Source organism: Styela clava, chromosome 15 (genome assembly GCF_964204865.1).
Source record: "Styela clava chromosome 15, kaStyClav1.hap1.2, whole genome shotgun sequence".
NCBI lineage: Eukaryota > Metazoa > Chordata > Ascidiacea > Stolidobranchia > Styelidae > Styela > Styela clava.
This window is the reverse complement of record NC_135264.1, coordinates 14,877,398-14,901,114: the sequence shown is the minus strand read 5'-3', so window position 1 is coordinate 14,901,114 and position 23,717 is coordinate 14,877,398. Positions and strand designations below refer to the sequence as shown.

The 23,717-nt window shown below is 36.0% G+C and overlaps 1 protein-coding gene across 1 annotated transcript; it reads right to left on the bottom strand.

The window, feature by feature from the left end:
• Positions 1–3,233: 3,233 nt before the first annotated feature.
• Positions 3,234–22,897, bottom strand: LOC120334400 (uncharacterized). Its single transcript, XM_078120671.1, has 17 exons — positions 21,276–22,897; positions 20,722–20,841; positions 19,133–19,328; positions 18,642–18,759; positions 18,180–18,273; positions 17,389–17,575; positions 16,314–16,470; positions 15,231–15,349; positions 13,823–13,947; positions 12,903–12,949; positions 11,380–11,637; positions 10,444–10,539; positions 9,668–9,875; positions 8,994–9,140; positions 7,735–7,787; positions 6,988–7,175; positions 3,234–5,951 (listed from the first exon to the last, which is right to left on the bottom strand). The coding sequence occupies exons 1-16, from the start codon at positions 22,819–22,821 to the stop codon at positions 6,996–6,998; spliced, it is 3,651 nt and encodes a 1,216-aa protein (XP_077976797.1). The 5' UTR covers positions 22,822–22,897; the 3' UTR covers positions 3,234–5,951; positions 6,988–6,995.
• Between the last annotated feature and the right edge of the window lie 820 nt (positions 22,898–23,717).

Sequence of the window (23,717 nt, the reverse complement as noted above, 5' to 3'; positions counted from 1 at the left end):
GTTTTCACACAAAACTGAAGAATTTATTTAGTTACCAGATGTGTGCTACGAAACTCATTTACTGGGCGTTTTCATGGTTTCGTCTCACGGCCCATATCCGTGGTAAGGATCTACAAGTGTTTAATAATTTACTTATACATTTTTCAACAACGTCTTAGCATAACTTAACTAATAATAACTAAACAGGGCTATGGAGAGCCTGCCCAACTCAGCGCAAGGTCGAGCAGTAATAACTAATATTCATCCGCTCGCTAACAGCTGGTTTAATTCAATTGTTACGTCGTGCAGAAGTCATTGTTCCTTGCCGAAAATGTAGAGAATATAGGACAGATCGTAGCACATATTTCTTGTAGTAAAAGCGTCTTTTCCGTAAAACGTGCAACTTTTGGAAGTGGGAACAAGGCAATATTTGTTACTAAATTTTTAAGGAACATTTTAAAATCATTTTCAGGTAGTTACCTGATGTGCGCTACGAAACTCACTTTCTAGGCGTTTTTCAGGGCCTCGGCTCGCGGCCTAAATTTTAGGTGAGTGAACACGTACTACTCTTCTTGGCAAAACGATCCATTTTTATATTCCGTAAGCTTTAAACTTTGTCCAAGATTTTAATTGCTCTCCTGATTTCATAATCGTTTTTTTTTTATTTTTTTTCATCAATCATTTTTTTGCCTGTTATGCTTATTCTGAAGTCGAAATAAACTTCTGCTTATTTTATCTTCCCCTATTATAGAATTCCTTGATGATGGTTAAAAATTGTATTTTTTTGTTGAAAGGACCTTTCCCCGAGCATCGTCTTCCTTGTTTACTCCGTGACATTGGTCAATCAGCAAGATGAAAAAAGTGACGTAACAATGCTCCCTTTTCGCATCCGCTCAGACACTTTTCTCACTCAGACAGATTTTCAAGCGTGGTCGTAAACATTATCTCGTTTTCGCGTTTTTTCAATGGTAAAGTATAAGAAGAATTTTTCGGGAGTCAAAGGTCGGGGAAGGTCCATTACTTTCATTTATTTCAAATATTTCTGTGAGCTCTGTGGGATTCATTTTTGTGTCCTATGACGTCATTAAAATTCGCGCACTTTGTGGTGGTTCTGCAAACATATAAGCAGATCTCGTGGTTAGCGAAAGTGAAGGTTTTTATGGGGAACTGTATAAATTTCGACTTCATAATCAGCATATCTTGCAATAAAATGATTGATGAAAACCAAATACAGTAAAACTTATTATAGAATCGGCAGAGAAAACAAAATCTTGAATAATGTTTGACACGTACAGATTTCAGATAGTAAGTTGTGCGCGTTCGCTCACTCAAAAGTATTAAATTAATTAAAGCACACACGCACACAAAAGACTGCGGTACCTGATCTGGTAATATGGAAGTGACTCGGATCAGTTAGTATTTCAATTCACGTTGAAACTGAATCATGAAGAGGTCACAGGAAGCCATGGCCGTCTTTGGACCATTACCGGTAAACTGGGTAGTCGAGTTGACTCTGGTAAGTTGTCCGTGTAGCAGCTTGTGGGCGAGTGGGCGAGGTGTCCGCCTCCCGATATGGTTACTGGCAGGTTAGGTATCGCATAAGATTTTGGAGAAATTGATAAAATATTCAGTTTTGCCCTCCGTGTTCAAATATTTGAACATAGCTCTCTTGTATTCTTGTTGTTATATTTCTTCTTATTACCGTAAAAGTGCCTACCTTCGGTATGAAAAAAAAATTGATTTTTTCATTCGCAGACTGCTCTGAAATTTTTAGTAGTTGAAGATTGTATATTAGTTTGGGTCTGTTTCCTAAAATTGCATACCCAGGAAGCCTATATCAAAAAATTTGAAATGGGTTTAACATCATAGTCCAAATATTGAAGGGAAATCTTCTACCTTTCTTTGACTGGGCCGGCCCTAGGTCAGAGTGTTTATTCTGATCAGAGCAAGCATATGAAACTTGCTGGATCACTGGGTAGCCTACTTACCTGCTACCGCCCCATTCAACCTCGCCTGACCTGAGCAACCTGACCTGAAAGTTCAACAGAATTGAAGGAAACAGATTAGACAATTATTATAATAGTAATCACCGATGCAAATCTTACTTAACTTACCTTCTCTCGACAAGGTTCGCCGTAACCAATGCGCCACAGTCGACGCCACATTTCCCGCGCAAATTCCATGCTTGCATCAATCAATTTAACCATTATAATCTTGTATATTAAAATGATTTGGTTTTCGTTAATTAAGTTCTTATACTCGCTAACCTGAATCAACAAGAGTCGAAGGTCTCGCTGCCTGAAGACTTTGAGGTTTCACGCGACTCCTGTCACAATTTAAGTTGTTTTTCTTGATATTTGTAGTGTTCTTATCATACGTTTAAATCGTGTTAACGAATAATTGATCGGTATATGTGAGCGCATGTAAGAATCGTGATAAAATGTAAATACTACTTCAATTGCATTACAAAATCCTTGTTATCACGATTGTCTCTATTCGACGTGCTCCATCGGTAATCAGTAGGTTATATTCGCACCATACTAAAAGTACTCTTGAATTACAATGATTAGATTAAAAGCATTTCAGGGTGAAGGGAGCCGCGAAAAACCAAATTTGGTTACCAATCAGCGGAACCATAAGCAGGTCTAACAAGAAAACGAGAATATCGGGCAGAGACCAAAGACTTATCGATCGAAAGTTAGGGGATCCCCCAAAACAGCGCTTTTTTCCATAGTGACACCTTGTGTCCCATCACTAAATAATTAACAACTCGCTAATTATACGACATAATTCATCCAAAATCAATAGACTTCTGGTCCGACATATGATGAATGTACATACAAAATCTGGAGCAGATTCAATCTCGCTTTCGTGAGATATCGCGTGCATCTAACAGACAGACACCTATCAACATACTCACCGATTAAAATCGATAAGTAATAATAACAAAAAGTTGAACTGTATATGTTATTGGGAAAAAACAATGAATATGTCAGGGCAAGCCAACCTGGTATGCCCAGCAGTCGCGCGTTTTAACAACAAAAAGAAAAACGACTACCGCTATATATAGAGAGAACTAGATGCCTGACTGAGCTTTCTTTTCGGCGTCCCTCTTTCTGGAATAGCAAGAGGTTCAAATTTGCTTAACATATTACAATACTATCAACCTCTTTAGTAACAGACCTGACTTTCTATACAAAGCAAATCCCTCGACTGATCTAATATCTTTGCTAATTACAAATACTAATTATGGATTAATTAAATACAGACAAAATATATTTTAATAAGTCAACATATGTACATATATATAATTCTGCAATCAATTTGAAAAAACAAAAAATTAATTCAATTCTTACCCAGAAGTGCAATTATACTAATATAGATAGATACCTATTTTTCATTTGTTCTAGCATGCAAAAAATCACTAATCAAGGCAGATCATGCAAAAGAAATTAGCAAAACAATTAGGAAGCCAGACCAACATTAGTACAGGTTAGAATCCTCATGGCCCCATCCCCTCTCTACATATAAATACTGTATATAGTTAGATAGGCAATTTATTTTGAAAACTCCATATTACACACTAATTATGAATGGAGAATTCTGGAAAGCGAGAAAAACTTTTAAAACATGAGCCCACTCACACAAAAAATACAAATCTAGTTTAACAATGCTTGGACCAGAAATAAACAAAAAAGATCCGCGAATATATTGAACTTGCAGGCTGTCTCACTTTTGAAGCACTCAAGCTAAAACAGTAATAATGACCAATTCAATCCTGTACTGTATATGCATAGACCTAATTTAAATGTATTGAAAGGATGGAAATATAAATTCAGTTTTCAAAAAGTAATGAAGAGACTTCAAGTTGAAAATAAGACAAAGTTATAAAAAAATTGAGTAGCATACTAGGTTAGCCACACGAAACATTACCAACCACAGCGGCAAGGTTCACACCTAAATTGTAAGACCTTAATCTAGTGGTCTCTATATCCAGAGTACTAAATGATACTTTAGATACTACTGCTACTACTACAGATCAGGAAAAACTTTAACAATATTCATACTCTTCATTCACAATCAAAAAAGTTATTATAAAAATTGTTTGAAGGACTGTTCAGAGTGAAACACATTTTCCCCCGCATATCTGACATGACTTTCTACTATTGATAAGAATAATAAAAGAATAAAAATAGAACAAGAAAGAAACAAAGAGATGCTCAAGGTTATTAAACTAAATTTTAGATTAATTTTGCTCATGAAAAATAAAATATATTTCATATAGTCATTAAACTTAAATCGTGGTGTATTTAAAGACGTTGAATTAATTTTGCACACGATTGCATAGTGGGCATCGTTAGCAGATAAGAGCGGGCATAAGCTTCATATATATATATATAGAAATATATCGCGCTTGAATAGGATATTTTTTCCAGGCTATTATAGAAATTTTCAGTGTCAGTTATAAAAATGTATATATTACAGATATTTATGAACCAAGACCTTATTTATGAGGCCAAGGATTTTGACGTATAGGACTATAATTTTTAAGATATTCCTTTATAGTTTTGAACAACCCTGTTTCATATAATACCACCATATTTATAATATAATAATAATTTATCACATTCACAAACTATAAAAGATAAGATAGACAAATATAATTCTAACTGCGTTGAATGTATTAGTGCCGCGACATTTACCACATTTAATCCACCAACTTATCCTTTTTACAAGGAGACCCCTTTACAAGGAGACTCCTAACTGAAACTTTTGGGTAATACCAAAAGTTGTAATATCAATGAAAGGAATATAAAAAAAGCAATGCGTTTAATGAATCTGTTATACAACATTTTTTTGGTCATCAAATTTAAAATATACTATAGTATATAAATAGTCTATACTTTATAAAAGCAAGTATTTTCAAGCATAAAACTACGTGAATGATTTTGGAAATATTTTTTCAGTTTTGGATATTTTTACACAGATATAATATTTTCCGGCAAGCATGAAAAATTATAAATCATTTTTTCTGGGTTAAAAGTATCGATGCCACCGACTACGCAACAATTACCACATTTAATCCACCAGCTTGTCATTGTTCAAAAGAATTACTTTTTCACAAGCACAGAGAAACAGCAATGCGAAGGAAACAAAACCCAGGTCATTTTGATCATTCCAATGAGAACATAAATTTTGTGTCAACATCCTAAATTACTTCTAGGTACAGTCATACACAAACATAGGTTGAAGTGTTTAATAAATTTTCTTCATTATCATAAAGGGATATTAAAAAATTTATGTCCATTTTTTTTTCACCTGGTGATTTTAAAATATCAGCCATATATTTCTTTTTGACTCACAATTTCCCTGATTTAGTTAACCATCACTTATGTATTGTTTGATAAATCGTTAAGATGTATACAAATAATGCATCAGGTATATATATATAAAGAAACACTCATAATTAACCGTGATAACAAAATTATGGCCATTATTGCCTGAATAGGCAATTCGAAATCTGCGATTCCACTCTCCATATCATTTCATCTTCGAACATTCTCAATCAAAAGATATATTTGCCCTGTTTTCAATGTCAGGGAAGTGGGTAATGTAGAAAAGTTATTTAGCCAATCACAAATCTCAAAATTTTAAAAATATTAACTCTTTATGCTCAAAGTAAAACAAATTGATAAATTTACAGAAATTTTTAGTAGAATGATTGAATTAAAATTTAATTTATACGTCCAAATGAATTGAATAAAATTTTACTGCATTACGAAATAAATATCCCACCATTCTGAAGTTAAAAAAGTCGAAATAAATAAAATATGAATTCGTTTTAGAAGCCAAATGCTGCATAGCCTTTTCAAGTGTTTTGGATCTACCATCACCCCATACTTCACATGGACATGGGCAAGTATATCCTTTGATTGCAGAACAATACTTACCCGGTCTTGTGAAAATCTGGTCTGAAAAGTAAAAATTCAATTATTGATTTGTGAAAACTGAAGTATGAGAAAAGAAAGTAATTGACGATATATAGAATATAAAGAGAAAGCGTTGTTGGCATGTTTGAATCAACTCTAAAGTAAATTGTAGCAAATTAATTCAAAGCTGCTCGTGTACCACCTGAAAAGCACTAGTGGTTCGCATACCACAGGTTGAGAACCACTGTCATGGAGAGTCTGAGTGTAGCATGTTTTATTGATATACGAGTCAAAAATGAATACATACTTCAAGTTCACATACAACAGGTTTTACCATCAGGCATTTGCACCTGCACACTTATGCACCAACACCGATGCAATGTACGTGGGTGCAAAGACAATGGAACCATTTCCAAACTACCCACAGCAGAAAATTTGAATTCTTTGGGAGTTTGAATTATAAACTTTCATTAATTGCGCTAACCGATTTTAAATTGACCAAGTTCTCAACAGACAAATGAAAGGAAGTCAAGGTTTTTGTGGTGATCAAGTTTCACTAAAGCTTGGGGTAGGAGTAAAAAGCCAGAGTCAAATTTCCTTCAACAATCAGGAGACAAGTAGTCTGGTGTGACGTTATTTTTTAATGGCTCCGAAATTTGCGTTGGGTTTGAATATTGTACAACTTCACAGCAGGGATGTGCAACCTATATACAGGAGGAACAGATTATCGCGGGCCGCACCTTTATTTGACGTGGGCTGTCTAGTAGTTGGAGGCACGAAAATTGTTCTTGATCTTGTGACATGCGTTGATTGCACAAGCTAGCTGTTATGCTAGCTGTTATAAAGTCAAAAGAATAGATAATAAATTGGACTCAGCTATAGGCTTCACAGCGCGAAGGGATTGGAATTACTCGCATGTACCAAATTAAAAAGAAACATCATTCAGAATTGGCACTTCTCTGCGGGCCGCACAATTTTTTTTGATGGCCGCATTTGGCTTGTGTGCCACAGGTTGCACACTCCTGCTTCACAGGACTGGTGAACATTAACGAAAATCCAGATTATTTTTTTCACTTACCACCATTGTTAGGATAAGTAAGTTTTGATGGCTTTTTGAATCTTTTTTCTGCACATAGGACACTGTGTGATCGCCTGCGTGCATTGCATGCAGCAGCACATGTGTCCACATGGCACAAAAACCATGTCAGCAGGATTACTGAAACAGATTTTACACATTCTCTCTTCTTCTATCTTGTTCAGTTGAGCCTATATTGAATAAAAAACAAGTTAGAGCCGGTTAGAACCGCCCTGCTGAAGTGAACGGGTTTCCATATAAATGAAAACAATATAGAAGGGATTGAACTGCCTTGCAAAACGCTGAGGTGAAAATTAGGATAGGATTGACATGTTCATCCCGGGAAGAGGAAAGCAGATGAAACAGCTCAATCCCATGTAGAACCGGCCTCCAGGCCCGGTTACCAGTCTATGTCAGATATGGGATTAGTTAGCCCAATATTTATTTTCAGAGACACGGACATGGTGGTGGAGAGAGCCATAACCGACCCTGAGAACCCACACATGGTCCAGGGGTGACGAAACAAAAGGGCAAATGTTGAAATTGGAAAATTTTACAGAGAAACCGTGCTTTAAGCTGGCATCTAATCATAATTGATACGAGAGGTCAAAAAACGATTATTTCAGTCTCCTTATTTTCTTGAAACAGATTTTACAAGTTATGCCCGTTAGGATGAAAGCGCTAGAATAGTCAAGGTCAGATAAGGCAAAACAGTCAAACTCTGAGCCCACATCCCTGCTACATACTCACTTGTAATGAAACGGTAGTCTCCTCTTGTTCTTGCAATTGTTTGGCCGGTGTTTCTAAAAATGAAAATGTGCCTCTGTTATTCATCCAACTGAGAATTCCCCAAAATAGGAAAAATTTCAATCGGACCATAAGGATCGAATACTGTGGGAGGAGAAAAATGATAATCCACTACGAACCACAGACTCTTGTCTTGTTACCAGTCAATGTCTGGAATGGGAATAGTTGACCAGTTATATATCTCCCAAAAGATCTTACGACTCCAACATAATTTACCTAAATCCTAATTGAAAATCAATGAACCATGACCAGACAGAATAATCTCATCATAAATGATAGGTACCAATGCTGCACCTAATTGAAAATCAATGAACCATGACCAGACAGAATAATCCCATCCTAAACGACGAAAGGTGCCAATGCTACAAGGGGTCATTAGCCTACATCTTAAATAAATCATGACCTGACAGAATAATCCTATCTTGAATGATTTGGTTGAAAATCGATGAAACATGACCGGGCAGAATTATACCATCCTGAACAAAAGGTGCTGATGCTGCAAGGGCTACTTTACTTACATCTCAAATGAACCGTGACCAAGCATATTAATCCCACCCTTCACAAAAGATGCCAATGCTGCAAGGGGTCATTAGCCTAATAAATCATAACCCGACAGAATAATCCTATCTTACATGATCAATGAAACATGACAGGGCAGAATAATCCCATCCTGAACAAAAGGTGCTGATGCTGCAAGGGGTAATTTACTTGTACCTTAAATGAACCACAACCATCCGGAATAATCCTATCATAAACAAAAGGTACCAATGCTGCAAGGGGTAATTTACTTATATCTTAAATGAACCACGACCAAGCAGTATAATTCTATCATAAACAATAGATGCCCATGCTGCACTTGATTGATAATCAATGAACCAAGATCGGACAGAATAATCCCATCTTAAATAAAAGGTGCTAATGCTGCAAGAGGTAGATACTTATATCTTAATTGAAACTCAATGAACAATGACCAGGCAAAATAAACCCATCCTGAATGGAAGGTACCAATACTACAAGGGTTAATCCACTTGAAATCAACAAACCATGACTAAACAGAAGTCTCCACGAGACAATCCAACAACACTTCCAAAACTCAATTAACATATGAATTTACTCATATTTTCATTGAGAATCAATGAACCACAACCTGGCAGAATATCCCCAACTTAAACAAAAGGTGTTAATGCTGCAAGGATGCCTACCCTGACTCGATGATCCAGCAACACTTCCATACATATCCTGATCCATGGCTTCTTCATCTTCGTTTTCACCAAATAAGGAAACTTGATATTTTCCTGATCCTGGGGAAGGTCCAAGTGATGACATCGGTGTGGTTGCTGCACTGTATACTGTGAAAAATATAAAGTTGGGGAAAAAACAATCAGAAATGGTTAACCATGGGATATAGTACAGTTACCATTAGTCCATCCTTACTATGTTGATCAAAGGTTTCCAAACACAATTACTTCTATTGATACAAGCCACAATGCACTGTAAATTAAATTGTTCGCGGGCCACAATAGTGCCAAGAATAGGTAAATAGTGTAATACAATACATTTATCAAGCTAAAACATGCAAAAAACCCTAAAAAACTTATTAAAACCTGCAAAAGTCTTTCTATATCTACATTTAGTGTAACATTTTAAACTCTTCATAACGGGAAAATTGCTCAGCAAATGTACCAAGTGCTTTCGAACATCGATATGATTTTCAAAAACTTTGAAAATGTTCATCGCTCACAAGACTCTAAAATGCCGTTTTAAATTATACTTTTTGTCACCAGCACAACTTGTCAACATATCAAGCAAGCATTGTGGTATTTTCCTTCCCACATCCAGTTAAAAATCTGTTTGAATTTGTCAGCTTTCATTTCACCTGAAGAACCTGAGGGATATCCCATCGAAACTGCTCCTTGATTACTCGAAACAGCGTTCATTCTCCTGTCCCTTTCTTCCTGTTCTTCCCTTTGCAGTTCCTGTTCTTTCTTCATAACGTCGTCCAGTAATTCAGCGACTGAATCATAGATTTCTTGCGAGTTCGCTTCTGCGCCTGCCTCTAGTTTTTCTTCAAGAAGGATTCGAACCTAACAAGAAAAAATTCATTTTGGAAGTTTCATTTAATAAAAATAGACTAGATTTTTTAATTAGAATAGAGAAGAAAAACGATCATATGAACTTTGACGAGAGGCTCCCGTAGTACGTGTACCAGGTTAGAGTTAGGCCATAATTTTATTCCAATTTTCATTTTTTTAGTTTTTTTAAAAGTTTGGGGACTAGGCTAGTGTCTCGCGTAGTATTTGTACTTGAAATTATGGCCTAACCATACCCTGGTACACATACAACATTCTGGAGTCCGCTATCTTGGTTCACATACTTCGGGAGTACGTGTATTCCATGGGAGAGGAAAACCGATAAGTTGGCTTAAATATATGGTGTACCACAGTCTCTCGCCCTTTTACCAGTCCCAGTTTAAATGAGAATAGTTCATCCGTTATTTGTTTCAGATGCATAGATATTTGGAGTGGAGGAAGCCGTAACCAGAAAGCATGAGCCTGACCCTGTAAAGGGGATTATTCCAGCGAGGTTTTTGGTGGTTTTTGACGTTTTCGAATCTCCTTATCTTATCTTTTTATCATCAGAGATTCAACTCACAATTCTTTCAGAGAATCCCATCCCCAGAACACTCTTCACAGCATCCGATTCTTTGATAACTTTTTCCACTTTCTCTTTTCTTTTCCTCATTTCCTCCTGTAAATAGTAAAAAAAAATTTTAAAAGCTTAGATAGAAGGGATATTGTCCATCATAATAGGGTCGGGGAAAATTTTGAAATCAAAAATATTTCAAATATAACTACAGATCCAAATTTTGACAAAATAGACTTCTTGTAACAGGAAGTTTTGTATATGCATGCCTCCTTGAATAGGCTGTTAAAGAGCCCCCGGTAAACTCGAACGAGCCCCGGTATTGCCAAGAAGGGCAGAAATATTTCATAAATTCTTAAACTGTGGACTATTCAAAGAGTATGCAAGCATCTTTGAATTATTTCAACGATTAACTTTAAGTTTTGAGCTAAAATATGGCGACAGCTCTTTCTATTTATCTTCCATACTATATGTATTCGCTGAACGAATAGTGCTACCACTCCTTGTCCTCAGAGCATGTTTTGCTTGTTTCACATTTTACGTCCACAATGCATCTGCTCTGAAAAAAGGGCAACGAAAAGAGAGTTCAGCGGGGGTAGTCGACGCGTGTTGAGATACCATGATGGCGCCCTGTTACATCATACGGATGTTACTATTGATACCTGATGTATGTGTTGGCTGAACGAAATAATCTTTTAAGGCTAATAAATTTGAACCTTAGGATAGACAGTTCGTAAGCACATTCGTTCGAGTTTTGAGATAATCAAAGAATTTTAGTTCTGATGGTAGACAAAAATAATACATTGTTAATACAGTAAAACTTTGAGTGCAGTGCAGTGTGGTACGCGGTCGGAATAAAAAACACTGAAGTGGAATGCAGTTAGTAAAAGGTTGAGAACCGCTGATACAGACTAATGAATGTTTAAGACAGAATAGAACACAAACCTGTGGGTCTATTATTGTTGGTGGGGGGCTTGGTTGTCTCACTCTGCTGACACTCGGTGGTATGTCATACGGTCTTGATGGTTGGTTACCTCCCTCTAGTGGTGACCCGTCTTGTCGAGCAATGATTGGACGAGCGAGATGTGGACTGAGAGACAAATGGCGATACACAAAATGTTGTCCTTTTACTTGCAATAAGAACTGACAGGTGGGAAACCATTTTGCATGTTCAATCCATGGCATGTCGTCATATTCCCAGTGCTAAAAATAAAAAAAAGCATAAACCAAGCCCTTGGGGTTGACGATTATATTCTTTTACCCATTTACCCGATGTTGTCAGACTCAGTCAAGTCAGACAAACACTATAATTTGTACTGTGATGATAATGAAATTACACTTAAATTACCAAATATTTTTGAAAGTAGTTATAAAACAAGACTGGTTCTGGTTCAATCATCATGCTGGTATACTGGCGATTGCAAATTTTTGCAAGACCTGGTTCGTGCAACAGACTTAGGGTTTATCAAGGAAAGATAATTGTTTTCGGAAGCATGGACCTGTCAGTTCAGATTTAGGATGTATCACGGAGGAAAGAGAGGAAAGTTGAGAGGATGAATAAATCATTAACTTCAAATAATTTTCAATTTAATTTCAATGCTAATTTCTCTTTTCAATTAAAAAGCACAAACGTCAGACCAATTTTGAACCTTATTTTCTTTAAATCCTTACTTCTCTCAATATATATATACCGGTAAATGCTTTGAATGATTTTTGATTTTACCCTATTCTTTAATTTTTTGAACAGTCAAATCAGACCTTCGTATTATCAAATATTTCAATTTTCCATTAAGTTAATAACAGCTGTGAGATTTTAAACATTCTCACTTATTGAGTTGAAAAAATTTAGTTTAAAAAACATTGCTATTTGTTCAGACTCCTAATAGTATTTAACCTAAATTTTCAAAAGGATGATAATGTGAACAAAAATTGACGTAAATTACTCACAATTTATGACAAAAAAGGGAAATAAAATGCAATGTTTAATTAGAAATTGAAAATTGATTTGATAGTTTGGTTGATCATACTATAGTATTTTCTGATGGATTCAACTCTTTAATTTAATCTTAAATTAAACTGGGGTTAGGTGGGATATCTCAAATAAAATTACTATAAAATTATTCACGTAACGAGTATTTTTAATGTACTTTGCCTCAAATAGAAGATTCAAAACAGCCTTCATTAACTTTTGCACTAAATAGTCTTGATAAAAGTTGAAAATGTATATGGATGTTTATTTTATTATCATAATGCTAAGAAAGAATCAATTTGTTTAAATTTTTCAATGATCCACAAATTTAAAGAGTATTTCAAATAACTTGATTTTGAAAGATTGCAATATTTAGAATATTAGTGTGCGTATGTTGTATTATAAACCTAAATTATTTCTTATATTGCTAATCTACAGGTTTATTAAGTAATGATAAGGATAGCGATGACAATAAATCCAGCACTCCTGAGCCACATACCTGAAGTCCTCCGTTACAATACCAGCACTTCACCCGATCTCTCTCTCCTTCAAAATTTAAAATAATGACAAATTATTCGAACATAAAATTACATTCGAAAAAAATAATACTTTGTGAGCTTTTGGATATTTCGTATCCAAAAGCCAATTGTAGTTGTTGTTTTTTTTAATTAATTTTACCAGTGGTTTATTATATGTCATGGATTTTTTCGTTTGGAATCTTTAGATTGCATATTTAATAATGTATTGTTGGTTAATCACTGAAGATTTAGTTTACAAACATTTATTTAAATGGCCTAGCAGCCAGATAGAGCCTAAATCCTCGCAAGTTAATGAATCCAATGTAAATTATATGCCCAATACCGGGTGTGATTAAATTGGATAATCCAGTGGTTCTCGAACTATGGGGCGTGTCCCTACAGGAAGCGAAGAAAATTTTTTGGGGGCGTGAAGCTAATTAAAAAAACAGATTTAATCTTGCTCGCCTTATTTTGTATATTTACGTGCTATCCACGTATTTTAAACATTTCTGAATGAAACATACTTTCATGTTATTATCTGGTATTTGTAGATGGGGCACGAGGCTCGACAAATTCCTGAAAGGGGTCGAGCGGGAGCAAGTTTAAGATTCCAATACAAACAATATGCCCATCGCCCGAAGTGTTGATTAAATTGGTTGGGCAATGTTGAACTGAAAAGATTTGGGTACTTACTAAAGGAGAGTGCCTTACATATCAACAGCTGCTTATGCAAAGACTTTTTTGGAATGAAAACATAACATGATAAAGTTTGAGGAAAACTAAGTTAGATAATATTTGACATAATTAAAAATATATTTTTATGCAAGTATGTTCGAAATAAAAAAGCAGCAAAAGCGGAAAAAGTAATGATAGAAAAATTACAATGAATGTTAGATGTTACCTAGAAAGAAAAATCCAGCTTGCGATATTTCTGCAGGAGTTGCAGCTGTTCTTCCCACCGGCCATCGACGATCAAAAGTATCTTGTCTTGCAACCTCATTTCTCATATGTGGATTGGATGGAAATCTGAGTAATATTTTTATATTTTATATATACATTTTTATATTTACATATATATAACAAAGAAACTCAGAAAATCTTGTCCAGGGTCTCTTCTTTATTCGGAAGGTTTAGGGTTCGAATCCAGATCAATGCATCTCTGTATAGTTTAAAGGTGATTCGAATCTATCAAACAAACCTTGTCCTTTCATTTTCCACTTTTTTTTCATTTCGTCATAAACTGAAACATCACATCACTCATATTCAATTTGGTTTCTAGTTAGTAAGAACTATACTATTGCACCAAAAGTGATTTTTCGAGAGTTTTGATAGCTACTGACATTAAAGTAGATGTTGCAGTTCCGATTAGGTTCGAATTTGACGAAAAAAAAATGCCAAATGGTTCTTTCAATGTCGCCGACCTGTATCATACAGGATACTAAGATATTATATGTTGCACTGCAAGTGCATTTTCATGTTTCCTCAAACAGTGAATTTTGTTTTAAACTATTTTGAAAGCTTGTGAGTTGGAGCCACAACACAAGAATAAAGTTCGCCAATGTCAACGCAGAAAGCTGTGATTGATCAGAAAAGTTGTCTATTTTGACAAGTTAATAAAGACGAAAGTAGCATTCATTTTATTTTTGCGGCAACGCCAATTTTGGCGACTTTCATCATTTCCATGGGGTGTTTGCGCATTTTATTTTGAAAGGCTTTGAGCAAGCAGCAGTAATTTGGTGGTCGAACCATTTCACCAACTTTTTAAATTTTTAACTTTCAAACTTTTTTACTTTTCAAATTTTATTTTAAACATATTTTATGACAAGTTGTTACACATCGCACTAGATAAGCAAACAGAGCACAACTAATAGGTGCAGAGGCGAATTTTCAAAGAGCCGGGGGGTTCTGAAAGATCAAAACAGCTAGCGGGTCCGGCAGGACGCCGGAAAACGTGTGTTTTCATTAGTCATGAGGGTCTGAAAAGCGTTTCAAGCATCGAAAAATTGCTATGAAGTATACGGAAAGATGCTTTGATTTTTTTTACATTTCAAAAAGGGGGGTTTCGAACCCCAAAACCACCCCGTGGCTAAGTCGCTGAATAGGGATCTAATGATACGGAGTATGGTTCAGCATGTTTATACAGAAATACTTCCAGGTCTAGCTTTAATGTTTTTTATAGGCAATTTTCAAATTTTATGTGAATCAACTTGTGACAGTATGCTCCTACAGACGTTCATTTCCATTCAGGATGCAAACAAAAAAAACAGCAATCAGCATCCACAAATACTCACACAATAGGTGTATTTTACCTGCATGGATAATTTCTTGCTCTTTCATCTGGAGTATCAGGATATTCAGGGACTTTGATATTTCTCTGTTCTGTTCCAAGAACCATCGGACAGGCTGGGAAGTGACTTCTATGTTCATCCTTAATGAAAAAGTAACAAATGTCTCATTAGGTTTTCTCTTTCTTAACACAAATAGATATAACCTTTTTATAACCTAAATCAGTTTTTTTGTCAACTAGGCCCTCGGCTCCCCTAAGGACCCATTAATCATATATTGTCATGCCTTGAATTACGTAAACTAGGGGTAACTGGTTGGGCGCAATAGTGTACTAGTTCAAATCGGTGATGGCACCACTACAGTCTTGGAGGTGATGTAAGTCATAACTGACCAGAGGTACGTGAAACGGGAGGAACGCCAGCAATCCTCTCACACATAATTACTCTCCACAAGATTCAAACCGGCACAGGGGAATCAGGGGTGAAAAGGCAAGCGTTCCTAACACTTAACACAATACCATTGGCCTAATAAGTCTACGGTAGAGACCCCTGATCTACACTAATCCGCAGCTGTTCTCAAACTTTTTAATTTCTGGTTGTTGACTGCACTGGACACATTCATCTAAACAGTGTTGTCCAACACTAGTAGGTGTGCAATAACCACAGGGTCATCTTCGATTATAAAATGGACAGCTCTCCAGATGCCAAACAATGTGTTTTGAAGCTCTTTTCCTAACTAGATTCAAAAGCTGCTATAAATCGCTATTTCAGTTCAACTACTATTTGTCAGTCAAACTATATTTTAGGACAGAACTCAATCTATCATCTAAATCAGTCGTTTCAGACTTTTTAAGCAGCCCATTTTGTCAAGTCTCGTGCCCCAATTCGAAAATACCTAGCTAACAATAAGCTACAAATAACAGATAGTATAGCAAAGTGGATGGAACGTGAACATCCAAAAAAATGCGGGCAAGATCAAATCTAAAAAATATTTTTATTTTTAATTAGCTTCACGCCCCCTCAAAAAATTGTCTATGCCCTCTTGGTGGGGGCCCCACCATTTGAGAACCAATACTCTACAGCATTATTCTGAGTAAGAAGACTTACCATCGCATCATCTTCAAGTGTCCAATTTCTCAAAACTCCTCCGCATGAGAAACACTGTGTTCTGTCCATGTCACCAAGATAGAAGAATCCTGTTCTGGCAAGAGCTGCCGGTGACACATTGGGCCGACCAACAGGCCATCGAGCAAATGATGCAAGTCTGATAAAAATTCAAAAAAAATTTTATTATCAAAATCATCAAAACTAAGATTAAGAAATCAAGACTATCAAAAATAAAATGTACTAAACGGGATGTGCAATACACTCTATTTTTATTGATAACGAACCTATGGATCATTTTACTAAATTCTTGTAGTTGTGAGAAAAATGGCTTTTCTTCGGTGATGTCGATAAATATCAATGGATGTATGTGTGGAGAACATTTTAAACCAGTAGTTCTCAAACTTTTTAGGCCACATGCCCATTTTCAAATTTATCAAGTCTCCACCTCATCTCAATAATAACTATGGTAACTAACAATAAGCTACAAATATAGATAGTAAGGTGAGAACATGTTTTATTCAAAAAACTGTCTACGCTCCTTGTGCGAACGCTCACCGTTTGAAAACCACTCAGTGGCAGTACAGTAAAAGCCAGTAGCTTTTTAGTTTTATTGCTTGTGAAGAGTCTTGTTGGACACGAAGTGGACATAACGATCGTTTCAAAATTTTGTTGTTATTGTTATTGTTATTTGTCTCCGTCTCCATTTTTAAAAAATCGCTTTTCTCTTCGAATACTGGACCAATTGCTTTGAAATTTTCAGTGGTTAAAGATAAAATTTTTCTCCAGAAGGCTATTACTTTTTTTTCGCTATGACGTCATCAAAATTATTGCCATTGGGTGGCGCTACGTGTCCATATATTTGAGCATAGCTCTCTTGTTTAGAATCAAATGTTGATTGCAAATGCTCCGCCGAAGAATCTAATTGGCGGTTAACTTCCATATCTGGCTTGATAGGGTAACCATGCAATAGACTATGGATGGGTCACAATGAAATGCTTAAGCCATTGTGTTAGGTTCCACCTTCCCCCAGATAAACATAAAAAAAATGTTATCTCATCTCAAGACTTTATCTCACCTGTCAAGTTCTCTGTTTAAATGTAAATTAGTTAAAAATCTTCTGTGATCAGATGAAATAACATTTGCCATTCTCCATTGATTAGGAGGCATAGGAGCTTGTTGGACACCTGGTAGTCGCCCTCGAGTTGTACTCGGTCCATTTTGAATGTGGATCGTGTTGTTGGGACCGATTTGGAAGGTTCCACCTAAAAAATAAAAGTAGAATTCATATCTTTGATCAAACAAACCAGTGTTGAGAAAGCTTGAGACATTATTTCGACTCGAATAACCATTTATCTGGACGTGCCTCAGATTAAGCACTGGTAAGACTTAACTAAGGAATTGAATTAGAATTAGGGAACGGCCTTTAGTCATGAATGGATCGCAACTTGGCTACGCTCAAAATGTGACTTGGCTTGACTGAAAATGTGACTTGACTTGACTCTTTTTTATAAATTTATTATGGGGCCCCGTGAATAATAGTAAACCTGTTCACAGGCTCCATCTCCGTGACACCAAAGGTTTGAGAATCCCTGAATTAGTTATTTAGGTTTGTTTATTTTAATTTCCACTCCCAGTCAAATTTATTATCAATCCGGAGTTGTGTGTTACTGACAGTTAGTCAGGTAAGCTGTGCCATGAATCCCAATAAACCGAAGCAGCAAGCAAGCACACCGGACAAAGAGTTGGGTGAACAGCGCGGTCTACTCAGTTTATGGCACCTTAGATGAGGTGAAACCACTCTAAATACAACTCAGACACGATTGTGTTCATGAAATGAACATCCCTATATGCTAATAAATAACAAACCTTGTTGTCTGATTCTTTCTGGTAAATCAGCAGGAAATCTCACAGTTCTTGTAATTGCTCCAGTTGTAGGATCTCTCTGCTGCAGGACTTGTTCCTGTAACGAAAAATGCAGAATTTATATTCTAAAGTGATTCCACTGATGCTCAGTGTCGCATTCGGAACTACCGTACTTACGGTAGGTTCAATAAGGCCTAAAATGTTGCCATGGTTAAAAAAGAAAACAGCAAAAATTTAGGTCAAATATCGGGTTCAATAGCACTTCCAAATTGGAATATTTGAAAGAAAAAATAAAAGAAAGAAAATCTTAGTGACTTCTTCTATATTGGGCACAGAAATTTTTATTCGATTGGCCCATCAGTTGCAGGGGAACGCGATTTCTCCCCATTGATGACAAAAATTTAGCAAAACGTCCACTTCATGTCCAATAAAACATAAAAAAGATGATAAAAAAAATTAACTTACACTTTGCCCGCTGCTTGATGCTGCAGTGAAACGGCCACCAGAGATATTGATTCCACTGAATAGATTTCTGATGGGAACATTTCCACAATCTTCTCCTCTTGGAAATGGACAACTTTCCCTGGAATATGGTTGAGTGCATATTAGAGCATGGACTCATACACAGGCATGCCCAAGGATTGGGTTGGTGCAGATCAGAAAAAAAAATTTATGATTTAAACTGGAGTTGAAAAGGAAAAGTCCGAAGCAAAATATGAACAATATTTAATGGCAAGGTGGTTATAGCACTGGAAATAACTATGATAGCGTAGCAGATTATAATCTTGGGTATTAAATTCAATGCTCACCACTCCAACCAGAGGGGTTGACACTGCAGAAATGGATTTCCAGTTATTCCAGAATATAATATTTCTAACATAAGTGCTGCTGCTTTACAGAGCCTTATTTAGAGTGGAAATTCTTAATAAAAAATGTGAGACTATAATAGATCATACTTATGCCATCTTATATCTGATGCATTGTCAGTATCATTCCACCGTTCTACTGTTCTTCCACAAGCAAAGCATTTCACTCGATCATAGAAGCCAGTGAAATAAAACCCTGATTTTGCCAAAGATTTTCTGCTTGTGGGGCAAGTAACAGGAAAATGCTCAAAAGTTGATAATCTGTATTGTTCTAGTCTGTTGTCTCCTAGAATACAATAAAGCTATCGTTACTTTATTGCTATGATTATATTTATAAAAGATTTTGTGTGGCACGAGCGCAGAAGTACTCCACGAGGGCCAGGAAAGAGTTCGAGGGGGGTCACAATGCTAGGCAAAAACAAATCTACCTTTTCTCCCTTACAAGAAAACTTTCTTCCTAGTTTCATAGCTTGAAAAGAGTAGGCTATATCACAGATTGTTTTCACTTTGTTGAGCATGAACTGTTTGAACCTAAGTGGATTGAAATCTACCAATGGGTTGAGGTTTCCAACCGGGGGCCATTTTCTGCCCAGTGGGCCACAGAACAGTTTGAAGAGGGCCACAATGCCAGGCGCAAAACTAATTTCACTTTTCCCTTGACAAGTAAACTCCCCATTCTTTTCGTTATCTTACAGAGTGTTTTTATCTTGTTGAGCATGAATTGTAAGATTATGGGATTCGGGATCTACTAATCAAAATAACACTGCAATGATAAACAGTTGTCAAAGGTGTCAAAAGCTACGACCTGATCGCCATAATTTGCCAATCCCTTGATATGGAGCCCTGTTTGAGCATGTAATCATATAAAATAGTCTTTTGCGATGATGTTTACAAAAAAACTTCTGTGCAGCATACACTGTGTGATGGAGTAACAAAACAGCAAACAAAAAGAGTTCCATTTAAATGTCTGTAGCTCTCTGTTACCTAGGCCTTTGTTGATTCACAACAACAATACATTGAGCAAATTTATATTCAAAAGAACCATTTTGTTTGCCAAAGGTGTTATATTACTAAGGTCAACTTATTTATTTTCGTATGGCTATTTGCTTTGATATACCGGTAAATCATGTGTTGAAAAATGTAGCATGACACATAGGTACGATACTGAGCAAGTGTGGTATTCTGATATACATAACACACGACGGATAAAACGCAATTCGGTAAACACAAAAGGTACAAAATTTAAGGTTTTGTTTGCTTCATTCATTCCTTAGTTTGTGTTTATCATTGCCTCAATAACAGCTGTATTATCGCCTGTTATGCTGATTATAGGATGTTACATTACAATAACATAATTCACACCCGAGGAAAGTGATAAATAATTTCAAATAACTTCGAATCAAATAGATGTACTCTATAAAAGAATAGTAAAACATTCCCAAGCTACATTTTTGCAGTAATACGATTCTTGTTTTTCAAATTTTATTAAGTTTTCACCAAAAAAAGCTATTTTAAATCTCATTGTCTAAATGTAACACAAGAGTGTAATGCAAATTGCCATTGTCCAAAATGTAATACCGCCATATTTTAACATCAATCACGGACCCTCCCAGTTCGTTGAGTATAAAATTTGAGTGTTTTTTTTTTAATGAAAAATAACAAATAAAATAATATGTTACCTGGTGGAATATAAATACTTTGTTGCCCTGGTGGGTCTCTTGCATCGTCGGATACTCTGCCATCTGAAGCGACTTGGCGATATTGTTGGTACTGTCGTTGAGTGGACCTGTTGCGAGCATCTGAGAAATAGAAAAGATATATAAACGCATATTATCTGAAGACATTTGAAAAAATTTTGTTGTGATGAAGGACAAAATTTTATAGGCTATATTATTCGTATGTTGTATTGCTGATTACTAACAACTGAAAATTACTGAAGCTTTTCTAGGCAGAATGATGCTGTAATATTCCGGTCATTGATTTATAAATGAGGTCAAATCCAGCGTAAACGAAACACAAAAATTAATAACTACATTCCCTTAGTGAAATTGCGAATTTTCACTTTTTGTTTTATCTTACTTCTGTGCTCTTATAGATGGCTTTCATAAAATTATTTCAACTTCAATACTTTGAACTTTAGTCGAGTAGAACAGACGCTATTGACGTAATTCTTTTTATTACACATGCCCAAACAAACAAAATGGTTTGTGTGGAAATAAAGCTGAAGACAAACCTTCAGGCTCCGGTGGTGCCAACAATAATTTTTCTCCGTTCTCAGAAAATATTATTGGTTGTGATGTGATAACACAATCTGGGTGTCCACTTATCGGGACCGGGTTTACAGTTTTGATATTCTTTTTCAAAATGAAAAGTTTTTGGGGCCGGAATTTTTGTTTTATTATTGCACTGAAGTAATGGGTAGGGAATTGTTTGTTCAATTTACGAATTATTCGTTTTATCTTCTCGGAGTTTAGAAGAGCATGGTTGATTGAAAATAAACAAAGCCTTTTATTATTTCCACGATTTTGTAAACGTTTCAACTCTCGTTCCAACAAGTTTTTTGCCGTTTTTTGCTTTTTTTCTGTATTAACTCTCAAATAATCCACCAATACTTTGAAGTCGTTTTGATCGAGTTTTCTGGGTAGATTATTGAGCCAATATGACATGATTCCAGGTGAGTATGATATAATGAATACAAATAACATTCTGAAGGTGTTTGTCAAGATATTTGAATTCCTTTTTTCCAAATTTATTCTTGGTTCAGAAAATATCTTAACATGTACATGCCTTTTACCATTTTTCTTGGTTCGGTTTTTGCGGTGCAATTTGTGCTTCACTTTTTTCATGCTTACGAACTTCTGACTGGCTGGTTTTGACGGGATGCCGAAGTCTTCATTTTTATTTTGTGATATTTCAACCTTAGGTGGAGACTTTTGACTATTTTTAATGAGACTTTCATCATCATGGAGATTAATTTTTTTGTTTTTACAATTTTCCATTATCTCAGTGCTTTTTCTCTTCCGAAATTGCACTGACGCTACCTTCACTGTATTATTTGACTGTTCCATTTTAGAAACACTGAGTGAAGTAGAGCTTGTTAGAGAGTTGTCATCAATGCCAGTTTGGTTGCCATCTTGATCATCGGGCATTTTCAAAGCCCCTTTACCTTCATTTTGATGATCTGAATGAAATTTGGTTTTACCTTCACCGTTCATAATTTCTTCCTTTCCACTTTGACCCTTTAGAATTTCCTGCTCTTGATTTGGATCTTCAGGAGCTTCCTGGTCTTGAGTTTGACCCCTATGAACTTCCTGGTTTCGATGTTGATCTTCAGGAATTTCCTGGTCGCCATTTTGACATCTGGGAGTTTCTGGGCTTCCCTCACATTCATTTTGACTTTCTGTAAACAGTGTTCCTTTCCCTGGAGATTCATTTTCAAAAACTTGAAGTGAATGACCTGAACTATGTTTTGTCTCCGGGTGGTCGTTATTACCGTTTGGAACTTTGGTGTAATCTTTTTCAATTGAGATATCGGGTGGATCTGGACTTTCAACAACTTTTGCAACAGTTAACGGGTTGTCTTTATCTTGAGTATCTTTGACAGAATTGAACGCTCTTCCATCTTTTCGCTTGTTAGGCGAAAGAATCAAATTTGGATGTCGGTGTGTTGTTTGGGTGTCTCCATCCACGTCATCTTGGCACGCCCGTACTGTATGTCTTTCTTCTGAATCACTTCGCTTTATTTCTTCTTCTGATTCTCCTGATACACAAGGACTCATGGTTTCTATGTGACATATAACAATACTATTCAACCCAGATCGTAACCCTCCTATACCGTAATCAATCTAATAAATATTTGTTTGTCTAAAATAGAAAGAAATTTATAGGATTTACATATTTATTTGAAAGATATCGTGAATAGAAGTACGGTACCGGTACCGTACGTAATGCAACAAAGATTACAAATTATTTTTAAAGAAATTAGCTGCTTTCCAATTTAATTATGTACGAGAAGGTCTCTGAACTCCACATAGCCTCTGGACGGCAACGGCCTTCTCCAAGGCGCAAGACCACGCATACGCGGCAATAAACTACCATAACTGATTCAGCGTTTTTCATATCCGGCCGTACTTAATGAACAATAACCGTAATTATCATTACTTATCGATCTTTTTACTTATCGATCTTTAGATCGGTGATTATGTTGATAGGTATTTGTCTGTTTGTCTGTCTATCTGTTAGATACACGCGATATCTCACGAAGGCGTGGTTGAATCTGCTCCAAATTTCGCATGTGCATTCATCATATCTCGGACCAGAGTCCAGAAGCCTATTGATTTTGGATGAATTATGTCGTATATTTAGCGAGTTATTAATTAATTAGTAATGGGACACGCGGTGTCACTATAGAGTCATGAATCGAAACCGCAGTTTCGATCGATGGGCCTTCGGTCTCCGACCAATATTCTCGTTCGATATTCCTCAACTCGTAAGATATTTACCGCGCTTAGTGAAACGCAAAACAAGAGAAATGGCTGCGAGGGAAAATGCGCGATGGCAGACTCGTGCTTAGATCATACTGTCAGTGCCTTAGATTAATTTGTAAAGTTTCGTAAACGTATGCGACTTGACTTTTTTTAATAAGAACTTAATGAATATAAAAAGGAACACATAT